The sequence below is a fragment of the Leishmania donovani genome, chromosome 35, assembly GCF_000227135.1.
Source record: "Leishmania donovani BPK282A1 complete genome, chromosome 35".
Classification (NCBI taxonomy): domain Eukaryota; phylum Euglenozoa; class Kinetoplastea; order Trypanosomatida; family Trypanosomatidae; genus Leishmania; species Leishmania donovani.
In genome coordinates this window covers 1,874,644-1,891,842 of record NC_018262.1, presented here as the reverse complement: position 1 = coordinate 1,891,842, position 17,199 = coordinate 1,874,644, and the positions used below count along the sequence as shown (strand labels likewise).

The 17,199-nt window shown below is 57.4% G+C and overlaps 6 protein-coding genes across 6 annotated transcripts; all 6 read right to left on the bottom strand.

Moving 5' to 3' along the window:
* Positions 1–486: 486 nt before the first annotated feature.
* LDBPK_354880 (hypothetical protein, conserved) lies at positions 487–1,494 on the bottom strand (the record flags this gene model as incomplete). Its single annotated transcript, XM_003865017.1, has 1 exon — positions 487–1,494. The coding sequence occupies one exon, from the start codon at positions 1,492–1,494 to the stop codon at positions 487–489; it is 1,008 nt and encodes a 335-aa protein (XP_003865065.1).
* Positions 1,495–3,988: 2,494 nt separating this feature from the next.
* LDBPK_354870 (hypothetical protein, conserved) lies at positions 3,989–5,089 on the bottom strand (the record flags this gene model as incomplete). The annotated part of the gene is made up of 1 exon (XM_003865016.1): positions 3,989–5,089. The coding sequence occupies one exon, from the start codon at positions 5,087–5,089 to the stop codon at positions 3,989–3,991; it is 1,101 nt and encodes a 366-aa protein (XP_003865064.1).
* A 1,260-nt stretch (positions 5,090–6,349) lies between these two features.
* LDBPK_354860 (AMP deaminase, putative) lies at positions 6,350–10,768 on the bottom strand (the record flags this gene model as incomplete). The annotated part of the gene is made up of 1 exon (XM_003865015.1): positions 6,350–10,768. The coding sequence occupies one exon, from the start codon at positions 10,766–10,768 to the stop codon at positions 6,350–6,352; it is 4,419 nt and encodes a 1,472-aa protein (XP_003865063.1).
* A 1,832-nt stretch (positions 10,769–12,600) lies between these two features.
* Positions 12,601–13,263, bottom strand: LDBPK_354850 (hypothetical protein, conserved; the record flags this gene model as incomplete). The annotated part of the gene is made up of 1 exon (XM_003865014.1): positions 12,601–13,263. The coding sequence occupies one exon, from the start codon at positions 13,261–13,263 to the stop codon at positions 12,601–12,603; it is 663 nt and encodes a 220-aa protein (XP_003865062.1).
* A 720-nt stretch (positions 13,264–13,983) lies between these two features.
* LDBPK_354840 (hypothetical protein, unknown function) lies at positions 13,984–14,472 on the bottom strand (the record flags this gene model as incomplete). Its single annotated transcript, XM_003865013.1, has 1 exon — positions 13,984–14,472. One exon carries the CDS (start codon positions 14,470–14,472, stop codon positions 13,984–13,986), a length of 489 nt encoding a protein of 162 aa, XP_003865061.1.
* A 1,630-nt stretch (positions 14,473–16,102) lies between these two features.
* Positions 16,103–17,167, bottom strand: LDBPK_354830 (peptidyl-prolyl cis-trans isomerase (cyclophilin-40), putative; the record flags this gene model as incomplete). Its single annotated transcript, XM_003865012.1, has 1 exon — positions 16,103–17,167. The coding sequence occupies one exon, from the start codon at positions 17,165–17,167 to the stop codon at positions 16,103–16,105; it is 1,065 nt and encodes a 354-aa protein (XP_003865060.1).
* Positions 17,168–17,199: the final 32 nt, after the last annotated feature.

Below are 17,199 nucleotides of genomic sequence, written 5' to 3'. Positions count from 1 at the left end.
CGGTTGACGGATGCGCTGGAGCCGCGCAGACGCGTCGGCACTGCCGCAGGCCGCTCCGACGCAACGCCATCCAGGACCTGACACACCGCCGACATCCGTCGCGATGCAGCGCACTGGCTTCCCTACGTCGTGGGCACGTGGACCCTGCCAGCACCAGAGGAAGTGCAGCGCTGCATTGGCAGGGGATGGAGGAGGGGCTGCTTGGCTTCTTCCCATGCACCCGAAGGGCTGGGGCACTGAGCTCTGTTACACCACCGCACTGAGGTGTGTTCCCCCGTCAACAGAGACCAAGATAAACTAGGCAAAAAGAAAAAGAGAGAACGAATGCTAAGCCGGCAGTGTGCAGCTTCGGCACCCGCACCGCCGAGAGAAGCCGGTAACGCAACGAAAGCGCGCCGTTGTGACCTCTGTTCCTCCTCCCCGAGCATCTTTTCTGCCAACTCCGCGTAGGCGTAAAGAGGGAGAGTACAACGTCTTTTTCGTTTTTCACGCGAATCCTTTGTACAACACCTTTAGCGTCGACTCCTCCACGGCTACCTCGTCGCTGGACTCGTCACGTGTCAGTTCAAACGCTACTACGGCGCAGTTTTGCATCTTGCTCTTTTTCGAGATGTGAGTGGAATGCGGTGGGAGAAAGCGACGGAAGAAGCTGCGGAAGTACCCGCTGTGGCCCACCACGATCACCTCCTTCAGGGCAGCGTTGCTGCCTCCAGCGGCCGGGACAAGATTGGCTTCACCACTGCCGCCAAACAGGTGCATAATGAACTCATCCATGCGCTGGTAAACGTCCACGCCGGCCACTCGGTTTCCAGCGTTCAGGTAGGGGTCGAAGACGACAGCGAGCTCCAAAGGATGGGTGATGGTGCCGAGCTTACACGGCGCAATCTTCCCAGGCTCGGTCGAGAGGCTTTGGGCGTCGATGTTCTGCGAGCCCTCCTGTAGAGACGAGTCCATCACGATTCGCTCCTGCGTTACCGTCAGGCGCGGCGACACGCCGATGAGCGCCGTCTCCATCGCGCGGCGCAGATTGCTAGAAACCACCACTGAAGTCCTTGGATCGAAGGAGATCTTCGTCTTGGCAGTACGCATGAAGCTGGCGAGGTCCTGCGCCTCTCTCTTGCCTTTGCTGCTCAGCGGGGAGTCGATAATGCATGAGCCAAAGGGATTCGTGAAGAAATCAGTAAACTCGCGAGCTGCCGCCTTCGCCACGCGCACAGGCAAGCCGAGGTTGCACGAGTTGAAGAGCGAATTCCACACGGACTGCCCGTGGCGGATGAAAATGACACGAATCATTCGCTTGCCCCCAGTGCCGTCGCCGACGGTGTTCATGCGTATGTAATTGGTGCCTCTGTATGCCTTTGGCAGATCCTCTGCCTTGGCCATGAAGACAACGCCATGGGCGTACAGCTGGCATTTGGCAGCGGCCAGTTTCCCTGCTGGAGTCACCACGATAGCGATGGCCACCAGCAGGGCAACCACCATCCAGAAGAACATTAATCCTGCTTGAAATTTGAACGCGGTAAACACAGAAAAATAAGATTACCAATGCCGTAGCCCTCACCTGTCTGTGTGTGTGTGTGTGTTTGTGTGCGGTGGGGTGGGCGCGCGGAAGAGGAGAGGGCACCTGTATGCATGAAGCACGTACACGCAACCGCACCAGCGTCGCAGATAGACGAGGTCGCTGAAGCTGATGCAAGCTCGTTCCCGAGGGAGAAAATAAACCAGGAAAAAAAACGGATCGCAGAAGAAAAGCAACGAATAGAGGACATGTAGGTCGAGACTCTGAGGGCGGGTGTACGGCGCGCACAGAAAGCAAGAGAGGCAAGGAGAGAGGGCAGCGAGGGAGGGAGCAAGGGCAGACATGCCATCAGCGCCCACACATGCCAAAAACGCTACCACTCCTCTGGAAACTAACGGGCTGCACGACTTCTTTGCCGGGGTCGCGGTGAAGAGGCCCACCGCGGACAAAGACACCAGAAAGGAGTACCAGGCCAAAGCAGCATCTTTTACGTATGCCTCATATTTATGACTGCATGCACTCACTCTCTGCCCCCGTCACGAGGATGGGGATGTGTCGTTTGACCTTGGTTGGCTTCGGTGCTCATTTTTCCGTTACGTGACCTTCCGTGATAGTCGTCTGAAAGCAAGCGCGTGAAGGATCGGCTAAGAGGGAAGACAAGTAGAAAAAAAAACGCAAAATTCTGGAATCAACCGGCACCGACGCATGTACCCACGTGCACACCAGCAAGCACGCATACACGGAGAAAGACATAGACGAAGAACCGCGACGGTGGCAAGAAAATGACAACACACACACACGAAAAAAGAGACTGAAGAGAACGGTACCCAAAGGAGGGAAGGACTATAGAACAAGGATGCGCGCACAGACCAATCCTCTCAAGCAGTCAACTATCCCCAACTCACAACACGTTTGCCCTCCCCCCTCCTCCACACACAGAGAGAGGGAGAGAGGCACGCGCACGCACACACATTGACGAAGTAGGCAAATAAAGAAAAGGCACTAAAGACGTAGATGATGAAAGAAAAAAAAAAACAGAGAGAGATGGTGGCGGTGGCGGTGGGGGAGGGGTTTTGGAACGTGGAAGGAACGATGTCCTTGGGCAGCATACTAAGAAAAAAAGAGAGACAAAGAGGTGAAGAAAAAGAAGTGCGCCTCCACCCGCCCGTGTTCTACAATGAAGTCTGTGAGTCAAGGCATTTCCATTTGTTTTCTGTTTCCGGTCGCTGCTGCTGGAGGTCGCACGGAAAGACCTCCTCTTTCTATTCCCCCTTCCTGTGTCGTGTTCCTCGGGCTGCACCGCCTCGCAAGGGTTGGTCTCTGTGCCTTTCTCGGGCATAAGAACGTGTGAGGCAGCGCATACCTACCTCGAAACCGAAAATTCAAACAGAAAGGGCACCGACTCCGTTACGCGCTTCCCTAAATGTGCGCATTCGTCCATGGAATCTAACGCATGTGCATCGCGGCAGCACCTCAGGTCTTTTCCGACTCCCTTGGTGCTCGTATGTGCTCGCTGCGATTCCATAGCGAGCTGCCCAGCAACAGATGTCGACTTCCTCACAGCACACACGCACCGGAAGGGGCTCATCCCTCGTCTCCCTGACTGCCCGCAGCGTTCTCACTCATTCAATTCACAATTCACACGCACGCAGATACAAAAGCACCGGACTAGGGAAATCCCTTGACGGCAGAAGCGCAAAACGGGGAGGGTGGGTTCACAAAATCCGCGCCGGTCATCATCGTCCTTGAATGGAGGGCACCTTCCCCCTGCTCGCACATCCGTGAAGGGGAGGCGTGCGGCCATCGTGCGCAACACCCCCCCCGCGACAACGCAAGATCTCAGCAGAATGCGCAAAACAGAAAGCAGCAGGAGTGGCGCACAAAGACAACGAAAGCCACATAAAATCAGTAAAAAGAGTGAACACGCACTCGCCACTACATCCACGCTTTTTGCCATGCAAAAGTGTTCTGGAGGGGTGGAAAAAGAGGGTAGGAACATAAGAACAGGCCGTCCTGGAAGACGGCGTCAGTGATGGCAGGTTCCCATCATCGTTCTTGCGTGACCTGAAACAGCGGCGGTACAGGAGAAGTTTAAAGCCTCGAAGACGAAATAGAAACACCTGAAAAGGGGGAGGAGGAGGGGGACTAACATGACGCAGCTGCACGATATATCGGCGAGGAGCGGCAGAAGAAATGGAGACCAGAAAGAGATACACGCACACACACAACGCGCATTCACAAAGTGGGCCCACTATGCGGCTTCACGCACGCACTGACGCGGGGGCGGAGGGAAGAACGCCTCCTCCCGCCACCCACCTACGACATTGGCAATGAAGGAAAAGCAAAGAGTGTGAATCACAAAAGAAGAAAGCACATACGCACACGCGACACGGCAGTGGGCGCACAGGGATCCTTGAGTGCAGCCATGAACACACACAAGCAAGGGACGAAAACCGAGTATCAGAGGGTTCAGCTTCTTGCCTTCGTGTACTTCTTGTTGAGCGTCTCTAGCAGCTTTGCGGTCGGAGTGTACATGCCGCGAAGCGGCAACAGCTCACCAAGGATGAGGCAGTCCTCCAGCCAGTTCGATTGAGCCAGCTGAAGCCCGGGGAGGTTGGTACTGATAAGGTGCGCTGCCTGGATCATGACATCATCCTTCTTGTCCTCGTGGGAGTAGATGACGTGAGTCACATTATTCCGCAGCGTCGCCTCCAGCGATTCCCGCTTCTCTGCAATCTTCCCACCGCATCGCTGAATAGTCATCACAACCGCCGTCTGCCCCTGCAGGGATGGCGTGAGCACCACATTCATGCCGCTGAAAAGCGCTCGGTCCACCTTGTTGCTCGGCTGCTGCGCGGCAATGAGCTCAATGCCGGGCTTCGTTTTGCGAGCCTCGATCTTGTCGTTGTCGTCGTCGACAGCCTCGGTTTTCACGCCGGTCGCGCACGCCACCGCCGCGTCGAAGACTGACATAGCTGTGCACCGGAACGGTTCGATATCGAAGAAAGGCGGAATAGCCGCCTCCATTTCGCCCGGCACCTCATTCTGGTTATTCGCACCCTCAGCCGCCGCGGACTTCTTGGGCCCCTTGTTCTTGGAGGGGGGGAAGGAGGTGGGGATGCTGTACTCTGACTTGTTGATCTGGTAGAATGGGTGCTGGTGGTGAGGCAGGTCGGTGCCGCCTACCGTCGGGTTTGCCACGGGCAGCAAACGCGTCAGGCGGTAGAGTGAGGGATGAATCTGGCGCGACTGTAGGAGCGAGTCCAGCAGCCACGCGATCGGGACGCACGGAATGTTCGGGTGGTGTTCAAGGCAGGTGCGGCACTTCTCGCTGCGCTCATAGCCGGGGCGGTAGACAAGAATGCTGACTACTGCGGGGTCGAAGCTCGTGCAGCAGGTAGCACCGTGGCGCTCTGCCATGCGCCACTCCACCGAGTGGCTCGGGTGCATGATCGTGCGAGGGATGATGCCGTTGAAGTGGATGTTGTATCCAGAAAAAATCTGCGGCACACCGCGGCGATCCATTGGCCGGGCGAACTTGCACATGTGGCAGTAGGTAGTCTCCGCCATCTGCTCCACAGAGCAGTTCGAGCACACCCATAGGCCCGGCGCGGCCATTGCAGCAGCTTGCACCTCCGACGTAGTTGTGTCTCGTCTGCGCGGAGTTGGTGGGCTTCACAGGAAGTCCCAAGGTAAAAAAAAAAAACGACCTGAAGGTGTTTCAAGCAAAGATGGTGACGACGGCGTGAGATGCTCAGGCTAGAGAAACAAAGAGGAAGCACAAACTGTAGAATAGCAGTGAGGAGCTACAGCAAGATGTGCGCGCACAAGTGTCACTGGCCTTCTTGTTGCGCAGAAAAAAGGGGACGGGTAGAAGAAAAATGGCGTGGGAGAGGGCGGACGGAGAAGAGGGGAAGCGGGGGGAAGCGAGCTGGGCAAAAGCATGCACACAGAAGAAAACGAAAAAAAACAAAAAAGAGACACGCGAGTTGGTTGATTCTGTAAGGCACTACTCTGCGCGCGGGCCCCATCACCGACGTTGTGTGAAAATAAAGGGGGAAAAGATGTAGGCGTCAGCGTTTGGGAAAGAGAGACATACCCGAAAGTTGAGCGAAAAGGTGTCAAGGAGCGATGCAGGGGTGAGATGAGGGAGAGCGCCAAGCGACAGGGAATGGGAGATAGAGAGAGATGCAGAGAAATGAGTGGTGCGACACACAGGAAGAGAGACGGAGAGAACCGTGCGAGGCTACCGCAGCCTTCGCTCTGGGCATCTTCAGAGCTATCATGATCCCTCCTCCTTGTTCTCCCCCACGCCGAGTGTCCTGCTGCAGCGATAACAAGAGCAACGGCACCCGGCCACAGCAAGAACGAGGGAGAGCACCGTGGTAGAGGAGAGGCGGCTGACCTAAGAGTAGAGCGAAAAGACTCGTCGGACCTTGTTAACCTGTCTTCACTTGGAACATCTTTTTCGGCGGCTTTGGTGAGTGTGTGGCAGGGAGAAGCGAATCACACCTGGACTGCAATCGGTACAAGAGTGGTGGCAATGCGGAAGAAGATTAGACAGACGAGGAGAACCCTCCCAAAACGCACACACACGCATGGGTATGGGCAAACCCTCTCTCCTACTCGCTTTCATAGACCCCGACACGCATCCGACATATGCGCAACTGAAGAAAATTCGAAAAGGAAACAGATGTGGTGGCTCGCACGCGAAGGCGCTCCCTGTGATTCCAGTAATGCACATCATTGCTCGAATAAACAAAAAAAAAGCCACAACGGCGTGGCTGAAAGAAGGTGATACAACGTCGAATCCGCTCATTTGGAACCGCCTCAGTATTTCGCAGGGCCCTTAACGCTTGTCGTGCTTTGGTACAGCTGCCGCACTGGCAGCGGCGGAAGTGGACGCCCACGAGAACCGCTGAAACTCGCCTGTGTGACGGAGCGCATCAGGTCTGGTGGCATCGGCTTCCAGCGCAAAAGACGCTTCAGTGTTTCACCCTGCTGTGTTGGACACGTGGGGCTCCGTAAGACACAAGAGCGTTCACCATCGCCGCCGCCGACCTGCGAGACCTGCGACTTTTCACGCACGTAGAGGGGGCCCTTGCGAGACGGCAGCTCCTTCTCCTGCGCAGACTGCTCCTCTGCCTCCTGGCGGCGGATACCCATCTCCGTGATTTTCTCCAGCAGAGAGCGCTGCTGCCGTCGCAGGATGTCCACCTGAGCCCGTGTCTGCAAGATCTTCGCTTTTGTGTCCTCCATCTCGCGCAGCATCACCTCCATCGCCTGATCGTGCGTGGAGAGAAGGACGTACTCGCGCTGCACATCGACGAGCTGGACGTCAACGGCGCGCTCCTCGGCGGCTGTCATCATGAAGCGCGACACCGGCCGTCCGCAGCACAGCTCTAGCTGCTGCAACTCGGTGTGGTAGGTCTCAAACCTAAACGCGACACGAATGTCAGAGAGGTGCGTGCGCAGCGAGTCGTTGCCCAACGAAGACGAGAGAAACCAGCGGTCACCGATTGCGTTGCACTTGAAGTTGTTGTCGAAGCCGCACTGCAGCACGGAGTTGCGAGCAATCTCACACAGGTCGTTCGCGCTGAGCCCCCACACGCGCGCAGCAATGCTGTACTCCTCGATCAACGGCTCCTGGGTTTGGTGGAACATCATCGGATCGTCCGTGCTCAACGACACATTCAGTCCGCGGTGGAAGAAGTCCGGAAAAGGATTGTTCAAAAAGTGCAAGAAAAGAGCGTTGTTACTCAGCGGCGACACGTGCAAACCAATCTGGGCGAGGTAGTAGAGATACTGCATCGGTGGATCGTTGCGCAGGTTGATGCCGTGGCAGATGCTGTTCGCGCACAGAAAGGCGCCGTAAAGGTGCACCTCAGAGCCTGACTCGCCGCAGTGCGGCCGCAGCCCAAACGTAGAGAAGCCGCGAGAGGCGCGGAACTCGTTGAGTGTGCGGATGTTGGCGTACAGGTAGTAGAGGTAGTAGTTGTACGGCGGGTTTTCGACGACCGTCCAAGCCCACGGCGAGACCGTCGTGAAGGGGAGATCGATGGTGGCCTCGTTGTCGACGGAGTCGAAGCCACTCACGTGATTGAGAAAGTTGTGCAGCGTCGGATGCTCGCTCGGGTGCAGCGAGGCCTCCCACAAGGGCTGAAAGATATTCTGCAGATACTGACCAAAGCTGCCAATGACGTTCTGCGCGCGGAACACCTTGTACACGCGCGGCACCTGAATAATCCACTTATTGTGCTTGTTCGCCATACCGTGCGTGGCAAACCAATGCGCCAGCTTGTCCCACTCCTTGACGTTGATACCGTAGACAGAGAGGCGGTTCTCGGCGTAGGTGTAGCGGTCGCGCGAGTACTGCTCAAATACGTCGTGGATCAGCTCTGCAAAGTAGCGGCCGTTCATGAAGTTGTCCGTCTTCAGCAGCAGCGAGCGCAGGTCACCGTTTTCCATCGGGTTGTACTTGCTGTTGAAGTTGTCAAAGCGCTCGAACAGCGTATGGTCAGCCTGCACGTTCAGCTGATCCACCGTCAAGTTCGGCGTGATGCCGGCCTTGGCGAAGAGCTGGCCCAGGGTGATGATGTCGTCTCCCTTCTTCATGGCAATGTCGTCGCCGCTTTCCTTCAGCTTGGCAAGCACAAACTTCAAAATCTGCTTCGGCGTCATGCCGGCTGCCATGTGGATGTGCGTGTCGACCTTGGTGGCCTGATAGAAGTCGCGGTTCGAGGATTGTCGATCCTCCGTGGTGCCGGCTTCGTTTTCGTGGTTGAGAGCCAGGTGCAGGCGGAACTTGTGGTCGAGGTTCTCGAGTCGCTTGTGCGCGTACTCCTTCACCTCGGCGCTGGCGCAGATGTCCCTCAGTTCGCGCAGGTGCTTGTGGAAGTCGTCGAGCGTCGGCAGCGACCGCGGCCAGGCGTGCACGGCGCTTTTTGGGTATGCGATGAAGACCGCGTCGCTCGCCGCGTAGGTCCACTCATCCTCGTTAAAGGTTGCCGTTCGGCGCTGGAAGTCTGTCTCGACGCCGTGTCGCTGCGCCGTCTCCCACGGAGGGGGTGGGCGCCAGATGTACTGGTGGCGCAGGTCGAGGGCGCGCGCGACGCGCGGTGCCGCCGTCGCCGCCTTCGCGTCCTTGTGTGGCCCTTTGAGAACCGTGCGCGGGAAGCGGACGCGGTTGTCCATCACGGTATCGTACTCCACCTCCTGCACGTTGCTCAGGTGATGCCAGCGACTGAGCCCGGCGCCGACCTCGTGAGGAGGATTCAAGTTTAGGTCGCGCATCATGTTGCGCTCCAGCTGCCAGGCCTCGTCGCGGAACGCAAGCCGTGCGTTGGTGACATGGCTCAGCTCAAACTCGTTGCCCTCGACGCCCAGCTGGTAGTTGTCCCCAAGCCACTGCCGCTTCACTTCAGGAGAGAAGGAGGACATGAGAACGCTGTTGTGTGCGAGCTCTGTCATGTCGAGGGAGCTCAGTCGAAACATCTTCTGCGCCGTGGCGTACTCTTCGATGAGCGCGCGGGGGTTGTGGTGGTAGCGCAGCGGCGACTCTGTCGATAGCGTGATGTGCAAGCAGCGGTGCAAAAAGTGGGGAAGCGGGTGGTCCTTGTACGCCACGATGCCTTCCATGTGGTCGCACAACGGCGACACTGTCAGGCCGACACGATGCAGACCGCACAGGTACTGCAGAACGGGGTAGTCGGTAATCTTGGTCGCGCGTGTGATAACGTCAGAGAGGATGTAGGCGCCGATCAGGTCGTCCATCCCGGTCGGCTTGTTGCCAGTGCAGCGCAGCTGCAACGGCTCGAGCCCCTTGCGCCGCCGCAGGCTGTTCAGCACGGCGAGGTTGGCGTAAAGGTAGTACATGTAGTAGAGCCCGCTCTGCTTGGCCCCAATCCTCACCTGATCTGGCGGCGGAGCCATCTCGTCAAAGTCGCGGCCGGGCCCGTCCTGTGCATGCAGCATCTGCAGACCACCCACCTGCCCCAGCAGCCACGCCACGCCGGCGTTGCTAGGGTCTTCCGGAGCCAAGGTGGCCTTGAAGAGAGCGAGAAAGATGTTGTCTAGCTGGTCCTGCAGCGTCGTGCAGCTGCTCGCCACCTCGAACGGCGGCGACTCGGTGAAGCAGATGCTCAGGATGTACTGCACCCGCGGATGCGGGCCCTCAAGCTTACGCCGCATCAGCTCCGCCAGATCACTCAGCTCGGAAGATTGCAGACCGTAGAGTGGCACGCTGTACTCAGCCGCCTGTGGAGTAAGTAACGGCCGCTCTGCCCTGGACACCACGCGCCGCAGCACCTTCTCGCACAGGTACCCCTGCAACGCGGTGAAGGAGAAACGCAGCTCGGCGCCGAGGGCAGCCATGCTCTCGCAATCTGCCGAGTCGATCTGACCTTGATGAGGTGTGTCTTTCTCTGCCTTCCATCCGAGGCCAGCGACGGTGAGCTCATCCGCGGACCGTACGCCGTGTGCGCCGAGCAGCTCACGCAGCGTAGAGTTGGACCCGTCGCGCAGGTGCACTGCTGCCTCCGGACTGCGCCGGTACATCTCTTTCACCCCCTCGAGCAGCTCTTGCGCATCCATCGACTCGGAGAGCAGGACGGCGTTGTCTACCTTCCTGGCGGCTGAAAAGACGCCGCCGGCTTTGTGATAATTTGCCCGCTCTTCCATCTCCGCATTAAGCAAAAAGAACATGCGGGAGCGCTCTTGCATAATGCCAAGACGATGATGACAGGCGTTGACGCAGCCGGCGTTGCCGACGGTGAGCCGCACCTTCTGCACGTCCATCGCGTACTGCGACCACGTTGGTATAGGGAGAAAAAGCGACGCGTCATGATCAGAGACCTGGTAAACGCCGTCCTTCTGCACGATTGTGATGCGGCCCGGCATCGGAGCTGACACGTACGGGTTTGCCCGCTCTCGGCTGCCCACGCGAGTCTCCAGAGGCCGGTATAGTAAGCGCACACGTAAGGCAGCCTCAATGCGGTCATGCACGCGCCGCATCTCAACGCCGCCGTCGTCGCCGTCGATAACGACTTGAAACATCTCCGACGGCTCACGGGTGAGGCCTCCATGCGGAACGCCATGGCAACTGTGCAGCTGGCCGCTCTTTTCGGAGAAGCGAGCCGTAGAGGCAGAGTCGCTATGCGGAGACGCCGGTTGGAAGAGGGCGCCATGATAAGGCTCTGGCAGCATGGGCATCGTTGCCGAGTCGCCAACATTGGATTTACTGTCCATCATAGACGACGTGATGCTGAAAGGCATGGTAACTAGGGAAGTAAAAGTGGTCGAAAATGTGGGCAGGAGGTCGGGGAGAGGAAGGCGCTGGAAGGCGCACGAAGCGAGAAGCATAAAAAACCCACACTCATGTCCCTCTCCTGCGCCCACTCACACTCTCTCGATAGTCGCTTCCGGAAGGCGCACTGATGCGTGGTATGTGCGTGTGCGTCGCAGCGGTGCTGGTCAATCACTACCGATCCGCAGGACGGATTATCGATGGCTGTTCTCTGGGTGTGTCGTTTACCCCGTAAGCGCGGCCTTCCGCAACACCTCTTGGGAAAGAGAGACTGGCAGGGGCGGCGGCTACGATGTGTCACACGACGGAAGAGGAAGCAAAGAGGCAGTGGCAGAAAGCGGCCTTGTCACCTGTCATCGAAAGAGTGAGCGTTAGTGCAGACGTGAGCAGATGCTTCGAATACACTTTTCCCCTTTTGCTTGCTGTGCTTCGATGGAACAAAGAGGCAGTGAGCGAGAAGCGGCAAGCGTTCGCCACAGCGATTTGGGGCCACACGACTTTTTCCCCCTACCGTGTCGTGGGGGCTCTGCACCGCCCACGGTCGTCTTGTACATACCCGTATCTTCTTCAATGTTTTTTTTTTTTTGCTCTGCATTTGCGGAAAGACTGCTGCTGCAAGCGCACAGGAAGCAATGGTTTCTCATCAGGCACACCCACACGCACACGCACGCTCGGGGTGAATGCGGAATGAGATCAGACAGGGAACAACAAATAATAACACCACATGCGCATCGGCGCGCATATGTCGCATGTGTGTGGCTTAGAAGGGAGAGAGGGCGGGGGGGCGGAGGCGGCAAGGAACCAAAAAGGGTTGTGAGACGTTAAGACTCCCTCTTCAGACTCCGCAACGAGGCGAATCAATCGTCCCCATGCTCTTCTCTCCTCATCCCCCACCGCAGCACCCACATCACCGATGTTCCAGCTTCAGGGCCAACTAAATCGCAACAAGAGAAGTACACACTAAGCGGGAACGACCACGCAAACCACAAACAATGCAGCAAAGAACTTGAAGCACCCAATAAAAGAGAGGGGGTCCGAAAAGCCCCTGTGCGCTTGAAGCCGCCATTTCGCATTTTTGGTTTCTGCTGTTTTAGGTTGATTTTCATGACAGCAGGGGGCAAGCACACCCCGGTGTGAGGTATCCCGGATCCAGTAGCCTCCTTCACCCTCTGTGTGCATGGGAAGAAGCCAAGCAGCCCCTCCTCCATCCCCTGCCAATGCAGCGCTGCACTTCCTCTGGTGCTGGCAGGGTCCACGTGCCCACGACGTAGGGAAGCCAGTGCGCTGCATCGCGACGGATGTCGGCGGTGTGTCAGGTCCTGGATGGCGTTGCGTCGGAGCGGCCTGCGGCAGTGCCGACGCGTCTGCGCGGCTCCAGCGCATCCGTCACCCGGCCCTCACCACCGCCTGCTGGTGTGGGGAGCCTGAGCGCCACCCCCTCCCTCTCCGAGGAGGGATGCCGCAGGTGGCGGCCGGCATGATGGGAGCGGCTGTGAGGCGGCCTGCGAGGCAGCGGGGGGGCGGGAGGAGGTCGGTGGAGCTTGAGGCAGGGGGGCCGTGCTCTCGGATGGCTGAGTCGGCGCGTTGCCGCAAAGCGTGTGTGCCGCGCTGCGTCGCAGGACTCGGTGAGGCCTGTGGCCGGCCGGCGGTGACGCGGAGTGGAGTTTGGCTCGTGTATGGCAGAGAATGGGCACGTTGACAAAAAAATTCCTGCTATGTGGAGTGTAATGTACACTGGTCGGGAAGCGCTGTCCTGACGTGGCACGAGGTCAGACAGCTAAATGATGCTCTGGCGGTAGATGTTGGCCGTATTCTTCAAGAGTACCCTCGAAAGGCGCCAATAACGCAGGAGCATCACGCACAGCGCAAAGCCGTGCAGCGGCCACAGGATCGCACTAATGAGAACCAGCACAAACGGAGCCACATTGCGTGTCAAGCTGAGGGCGTAGATCCAGCCGCAGCCGCCAAAGCCGGTGATGCCGATCGTCATCCACACATCGAAAACGACGCCTACAAGAAGACCCAGCAGAGCAATCAGCTGCCGCGAGCGCGACGCGTACACTATGGCGCAGTACACGTTGTAGTACCACGAAATCCACGCTCCTGGGAGTCCCAGCAGATACACAAAGGAAAGACCAAAGTGCAGGGCGCTTCCGCCAAGGGCGAAGGCCACCAGGGCAGCCACGATGTTGTAGATGATGAGGGCCATCAACGTGACGTACAGGCCCGCGAGGATGTACATGAAACGCTGCTGCGTCACGGGCACCTGCTCGCGGATGTTGTGGTAGATAACTGGCTTCACGCAGCAGCACTCCGGTGGGAAGTTAGGTTCTGGTTCAGCCAAGCGGGACACATTTTGGCTGCGCTTATTCAGCGCATCGCGCCTGGCAGCGTTCTGTCGCTCCTTCTCCAGCACCATCGCCTCTGTAATGGTCGTCATCGTCTCTGCCTTTGGATGGTGGGGACTTTCAGGAGGCGCGGGTGTGCAGAATATGCCGAGACACAAGAAGCACGACAAATAGATGCTCGTGACGATGTCTGGAGATGCGGTCGGGGAGGACTCTTATGGCGTAGGGGAGCGCAGAAGAACAGAAAGAGGAAGGAATATGAGACGGCAGACCAGAGGAGAAGTGTGGAGCGCAGACATGCCTGAAAGCGAGGGGGAAGACGAAGAAAGAGATGCGCAGCAACGTGTGCATAAGAGAGAGAGAGAGCAAAGCAGAAAAGAAAGCCCACCGCTACACAGCCATGCAACCGGCAGCGCCGGATCAAGGACTGCCGGCAAACACACATACACGCACAAACAGAGTTTTTATTGCTTGTATTTTACGGTTTTCTGCATCTTTGCTTTTTTTTTCAGGCAGTGGCACGCGGTTTGAGTTTCGAGAGACACACATGCGCACGTACCGGCAGATGTATGAGTGGGGAGGTGAGCAGGTACAGAAAGCAAGAACTCTCATGTTGACACTCGGAAAGAGAGGGGTGACAAGCCCACAAGCGAGTCGCCGCTACGAGTATCACGGAGCGCATACGATCTGCATGCGCTCGTATCCTCCTGCATCCATGCTAACCTCATTCCAGGGATAACGCGCTGCTTTGCTCGAGGTGCTGTGTCTGGCAGCCTTAGTTGTCGGCATACTACATGGAACACAGTCACCACTTAGTGCGCAACGGCACTCGTCACCCAAAGGAGCGCCGGGAATGCCGGCGTCGCTCCGCGGCCTGACAGAGCGGTGCTGCTCATGGGGATAAAGCAGGCAATCAGCGTGCGCCATACTCGAGGCGGTACCAAACCCTCCAGGGAGAATCCGATGAGAGGGAGCAAAAGCCACATTGTGCATAACGGTACCTGAGCAGATGCAAAGTCGACGCACGCACATAGAGCTGTGGTAAAGAAGGTGTGTCGCACGACTACGGCGCTGCAAACCACGAAACTTGGGGCGCGAGTGGCCATTTCAGCCTCGACCGCTAGCCACGCGCAGACTAGAGACACGAAGGCTGTTGTCAACGACGAAGAGGCCCAGCTGCAAAGGCCGGTGCGGTGCGCGTCCAGCTCGTAAGGGATGTTCGTTGTTGTCGCTTTCGTGGTGAACTCGGCGGCAGAAACCCACCTACTCGAGAGAAAACTCATGAGTGAGGTGAGAGACATGGAGAACCGACTTTTTGACGGCAGCCCCACCTGCCGCCGTAGCGCACCGCAGGCAGCCTGGCGCGCAGGTGCGGTATTACCTGCCGCGAGCGAGGGAGTAGCTGGCGTAAGTCCATCGACTGCCGCGGCATCGATTCGATTCAGGTCACCCTTTGTCCCCTTGCAGGGTGGCAGTAGCGGGATCGCGTGCATGCTGGCCACTGGCACACGCCAGCCCTCCGAGTGGCCAGCGAAAGCAGTCACTGTACTACCCGTCGCATCAACGGGCAACGCCAACCTAAGCACAGCAGAAGTCCTGGCGACCGCTTCGCTCGAAAAGAACACCGGCACTACATTATCGGCGTGCACCTCCGTTTGCCCACACATTAGTTGTGCTGCTGTTTTTTTTTTGGTGTGTGTGTGTGTGTGTGTATGTGTGTGTGCGTGCGTGAGGCCTCGACTGCGGCTCCAGCTTATCGTGCCTTCTGCAACACCAGCGTCGGTAGGGAAGAGAAACACGCACGCGTGCGATCACAAGAACACACAAAGGTACGGCACCATCAGCCTCCTGCGCTGTTTGTTTGCCCTCTTCTTTTGGAGAGTGAACAGCAGAGGGGAAAGAGTGAGACGTGCACGCAACCGCACGAGTCGCAGACACACAAGCAGTCCAATGATGAGAGCGCGTCGCCAAACCCGTCATCAAGCGCAAAAGAGGGAGGGAGACGAAATAATGGATGAAAAGCAGAGCGTGCGTCTGTGCATCAAAGAGAATCAGTACTGGCGTCAAAGAGAGGAGAAAGAGCGAGCCATGGGTGGTGGGACCCTCCACCTCTCGTGGGGCAGAGCGCAACACGCGCTCACCTAAGGAGGGAAAAGAGAGGCAGTGGGCCTGTGCGAGTGTGTGTAGTTCATTGCGGGAAATGAAAATAAAAAAAAAGACGCACGCGCCGGCACGTACACACAAACACAGTAGTAAACCCAACTGTCCTCTATGCCGAGAGCTGCCAGGTTGAGAACAAAACAGTCAGTCCGTAATAATTAAAGCGATGTGCGCCGCCCCCCCTTCCCCTCCCTCTCCTAGCCATTTTTCCCTTTCAACAGACGAGTCCATCAATGGCCTGTCCTGCCCAGATTTTCTTTTTCCTTTTTCCATGTTTCTGCTTGGATTATATCTTCCAGTGAACTCTTCGTCTCTCTCTGTTTTATCCACCAGTTGCTTTTCTTTCTCGCAAAATCCATTCCCACGCACCAGGCGTCGTGACATCGTGACAGACACGGCGCACAAGGCAGAAAAAAAAGCAAAGGATGAGAAACAGAAAGAGGAGGAGAGAACGAGAGCAGTCTCTCGTCTTTCAGATCATAACCAAAAAAAAACTCCGTGTGAAAAAACGCGACAGGCAACGCGCGAATATAAATATATATATATATATATATATGTATCATCGTAATAGAGGGCCGAATACCTAAACACCAGACAAAAAAAAGTACAAAAAGAAAACATAAAGGGAGGAGAACAAGGGCAAAATAGTGGCGCCGTCGAAGCTGGCCCTGTAGACGAGAGGGGCTTCTGCGATGCACTCCTCGAAAAGCGATCCTCTCAGTTCAGGCGCATATGTCAGCCCCGTCACGTTCTGTCCGGCAGGCGCAACCCTCACGAGAACATCTTCTTTAGATTGGCCGCCAGCTTCGCTTTTTGAGCCTTCACCTTCTCCTTTGCCTCGCTCAGCTTTGCTGTGATCTCGGCGTTCTCCGGCTCAATCTGATGAGCCTGCGTCAAGTCCTCGACAGCACCGTCTGCATCGCCAGCTTTCAGCGCTGCCGTGCCTCGGCGGAAAAACGCCTTGGCGTTCTTCGCATCCACACTGAGCGCAAGAGACGCTGTGTGGCGAGCCTCCGACCACTGTTGGAGCTTGATGGCGCACATTGCATGGTTGTTGTAACAGGCAATCAGCTTCGCGTCGACCTCGGGGTGAACCTCCTTGTTCTCCACCTGATTCAGGTAGCGCACTGCCTTCGCGTACTTCTCGATGGCCGAATCGTAGGCGGCATTCTTAAAGTGGGAGTTGCCAATCTGGCGAATCGACTCGCCTGCCTCGATGCGCTTGGCGTCGACCATAGGAGACTCAGCGTCTTCTGGGTAGTCAGGGTACATGTCGCCATCGGAAGCCGGCTCCTCCTCCGGCAGCGCATCCAGCGTGCCGCAGCCGGCGATAACGCAGTCCGCCACAGGCTTATCGTTAGCGCCGGTGGGGGTCTGCTCGACTGCGCGCACCGTATTCATGCCACGGACCACGCGACCGAAAACGACGTGGCGGCCCGTCAGGTGTGTCGCCGGCGCCGTTGTGATAAAGAACTGCGAACCGTTCGTGTTGGCGCCAGCGTTGGCCATGGCGAGCAGACCGCTCTTGTCGCACGGAATAGTGAAGTTCTCATCTTCGAACTTCTCGCCGTAGATAGAGACGCCGCCGGTGCCGTTGTGGTTGGTGAAGTCGCCGCCCTGAATCATAAAGCCCGGGATGACACGGTGGAAAGTGCAACCCTGGTACGTCATGGGCACCTCCGTCCCCTCCACCTTCTTGCCATCGTTTCCGAGGCACAGCTGGCGGAAGTTCTCGCACGTCTTGGGCGTCACATCCGCGAACAGCTCCAACACAACCCGCTCCCTCTTCGGCTTCCCACCAATGGTGATGTCCAAGTAACAGTACGTGTTCGGCATGATGTCTGCGTGCGTGTAGGTCTACAGGTAAT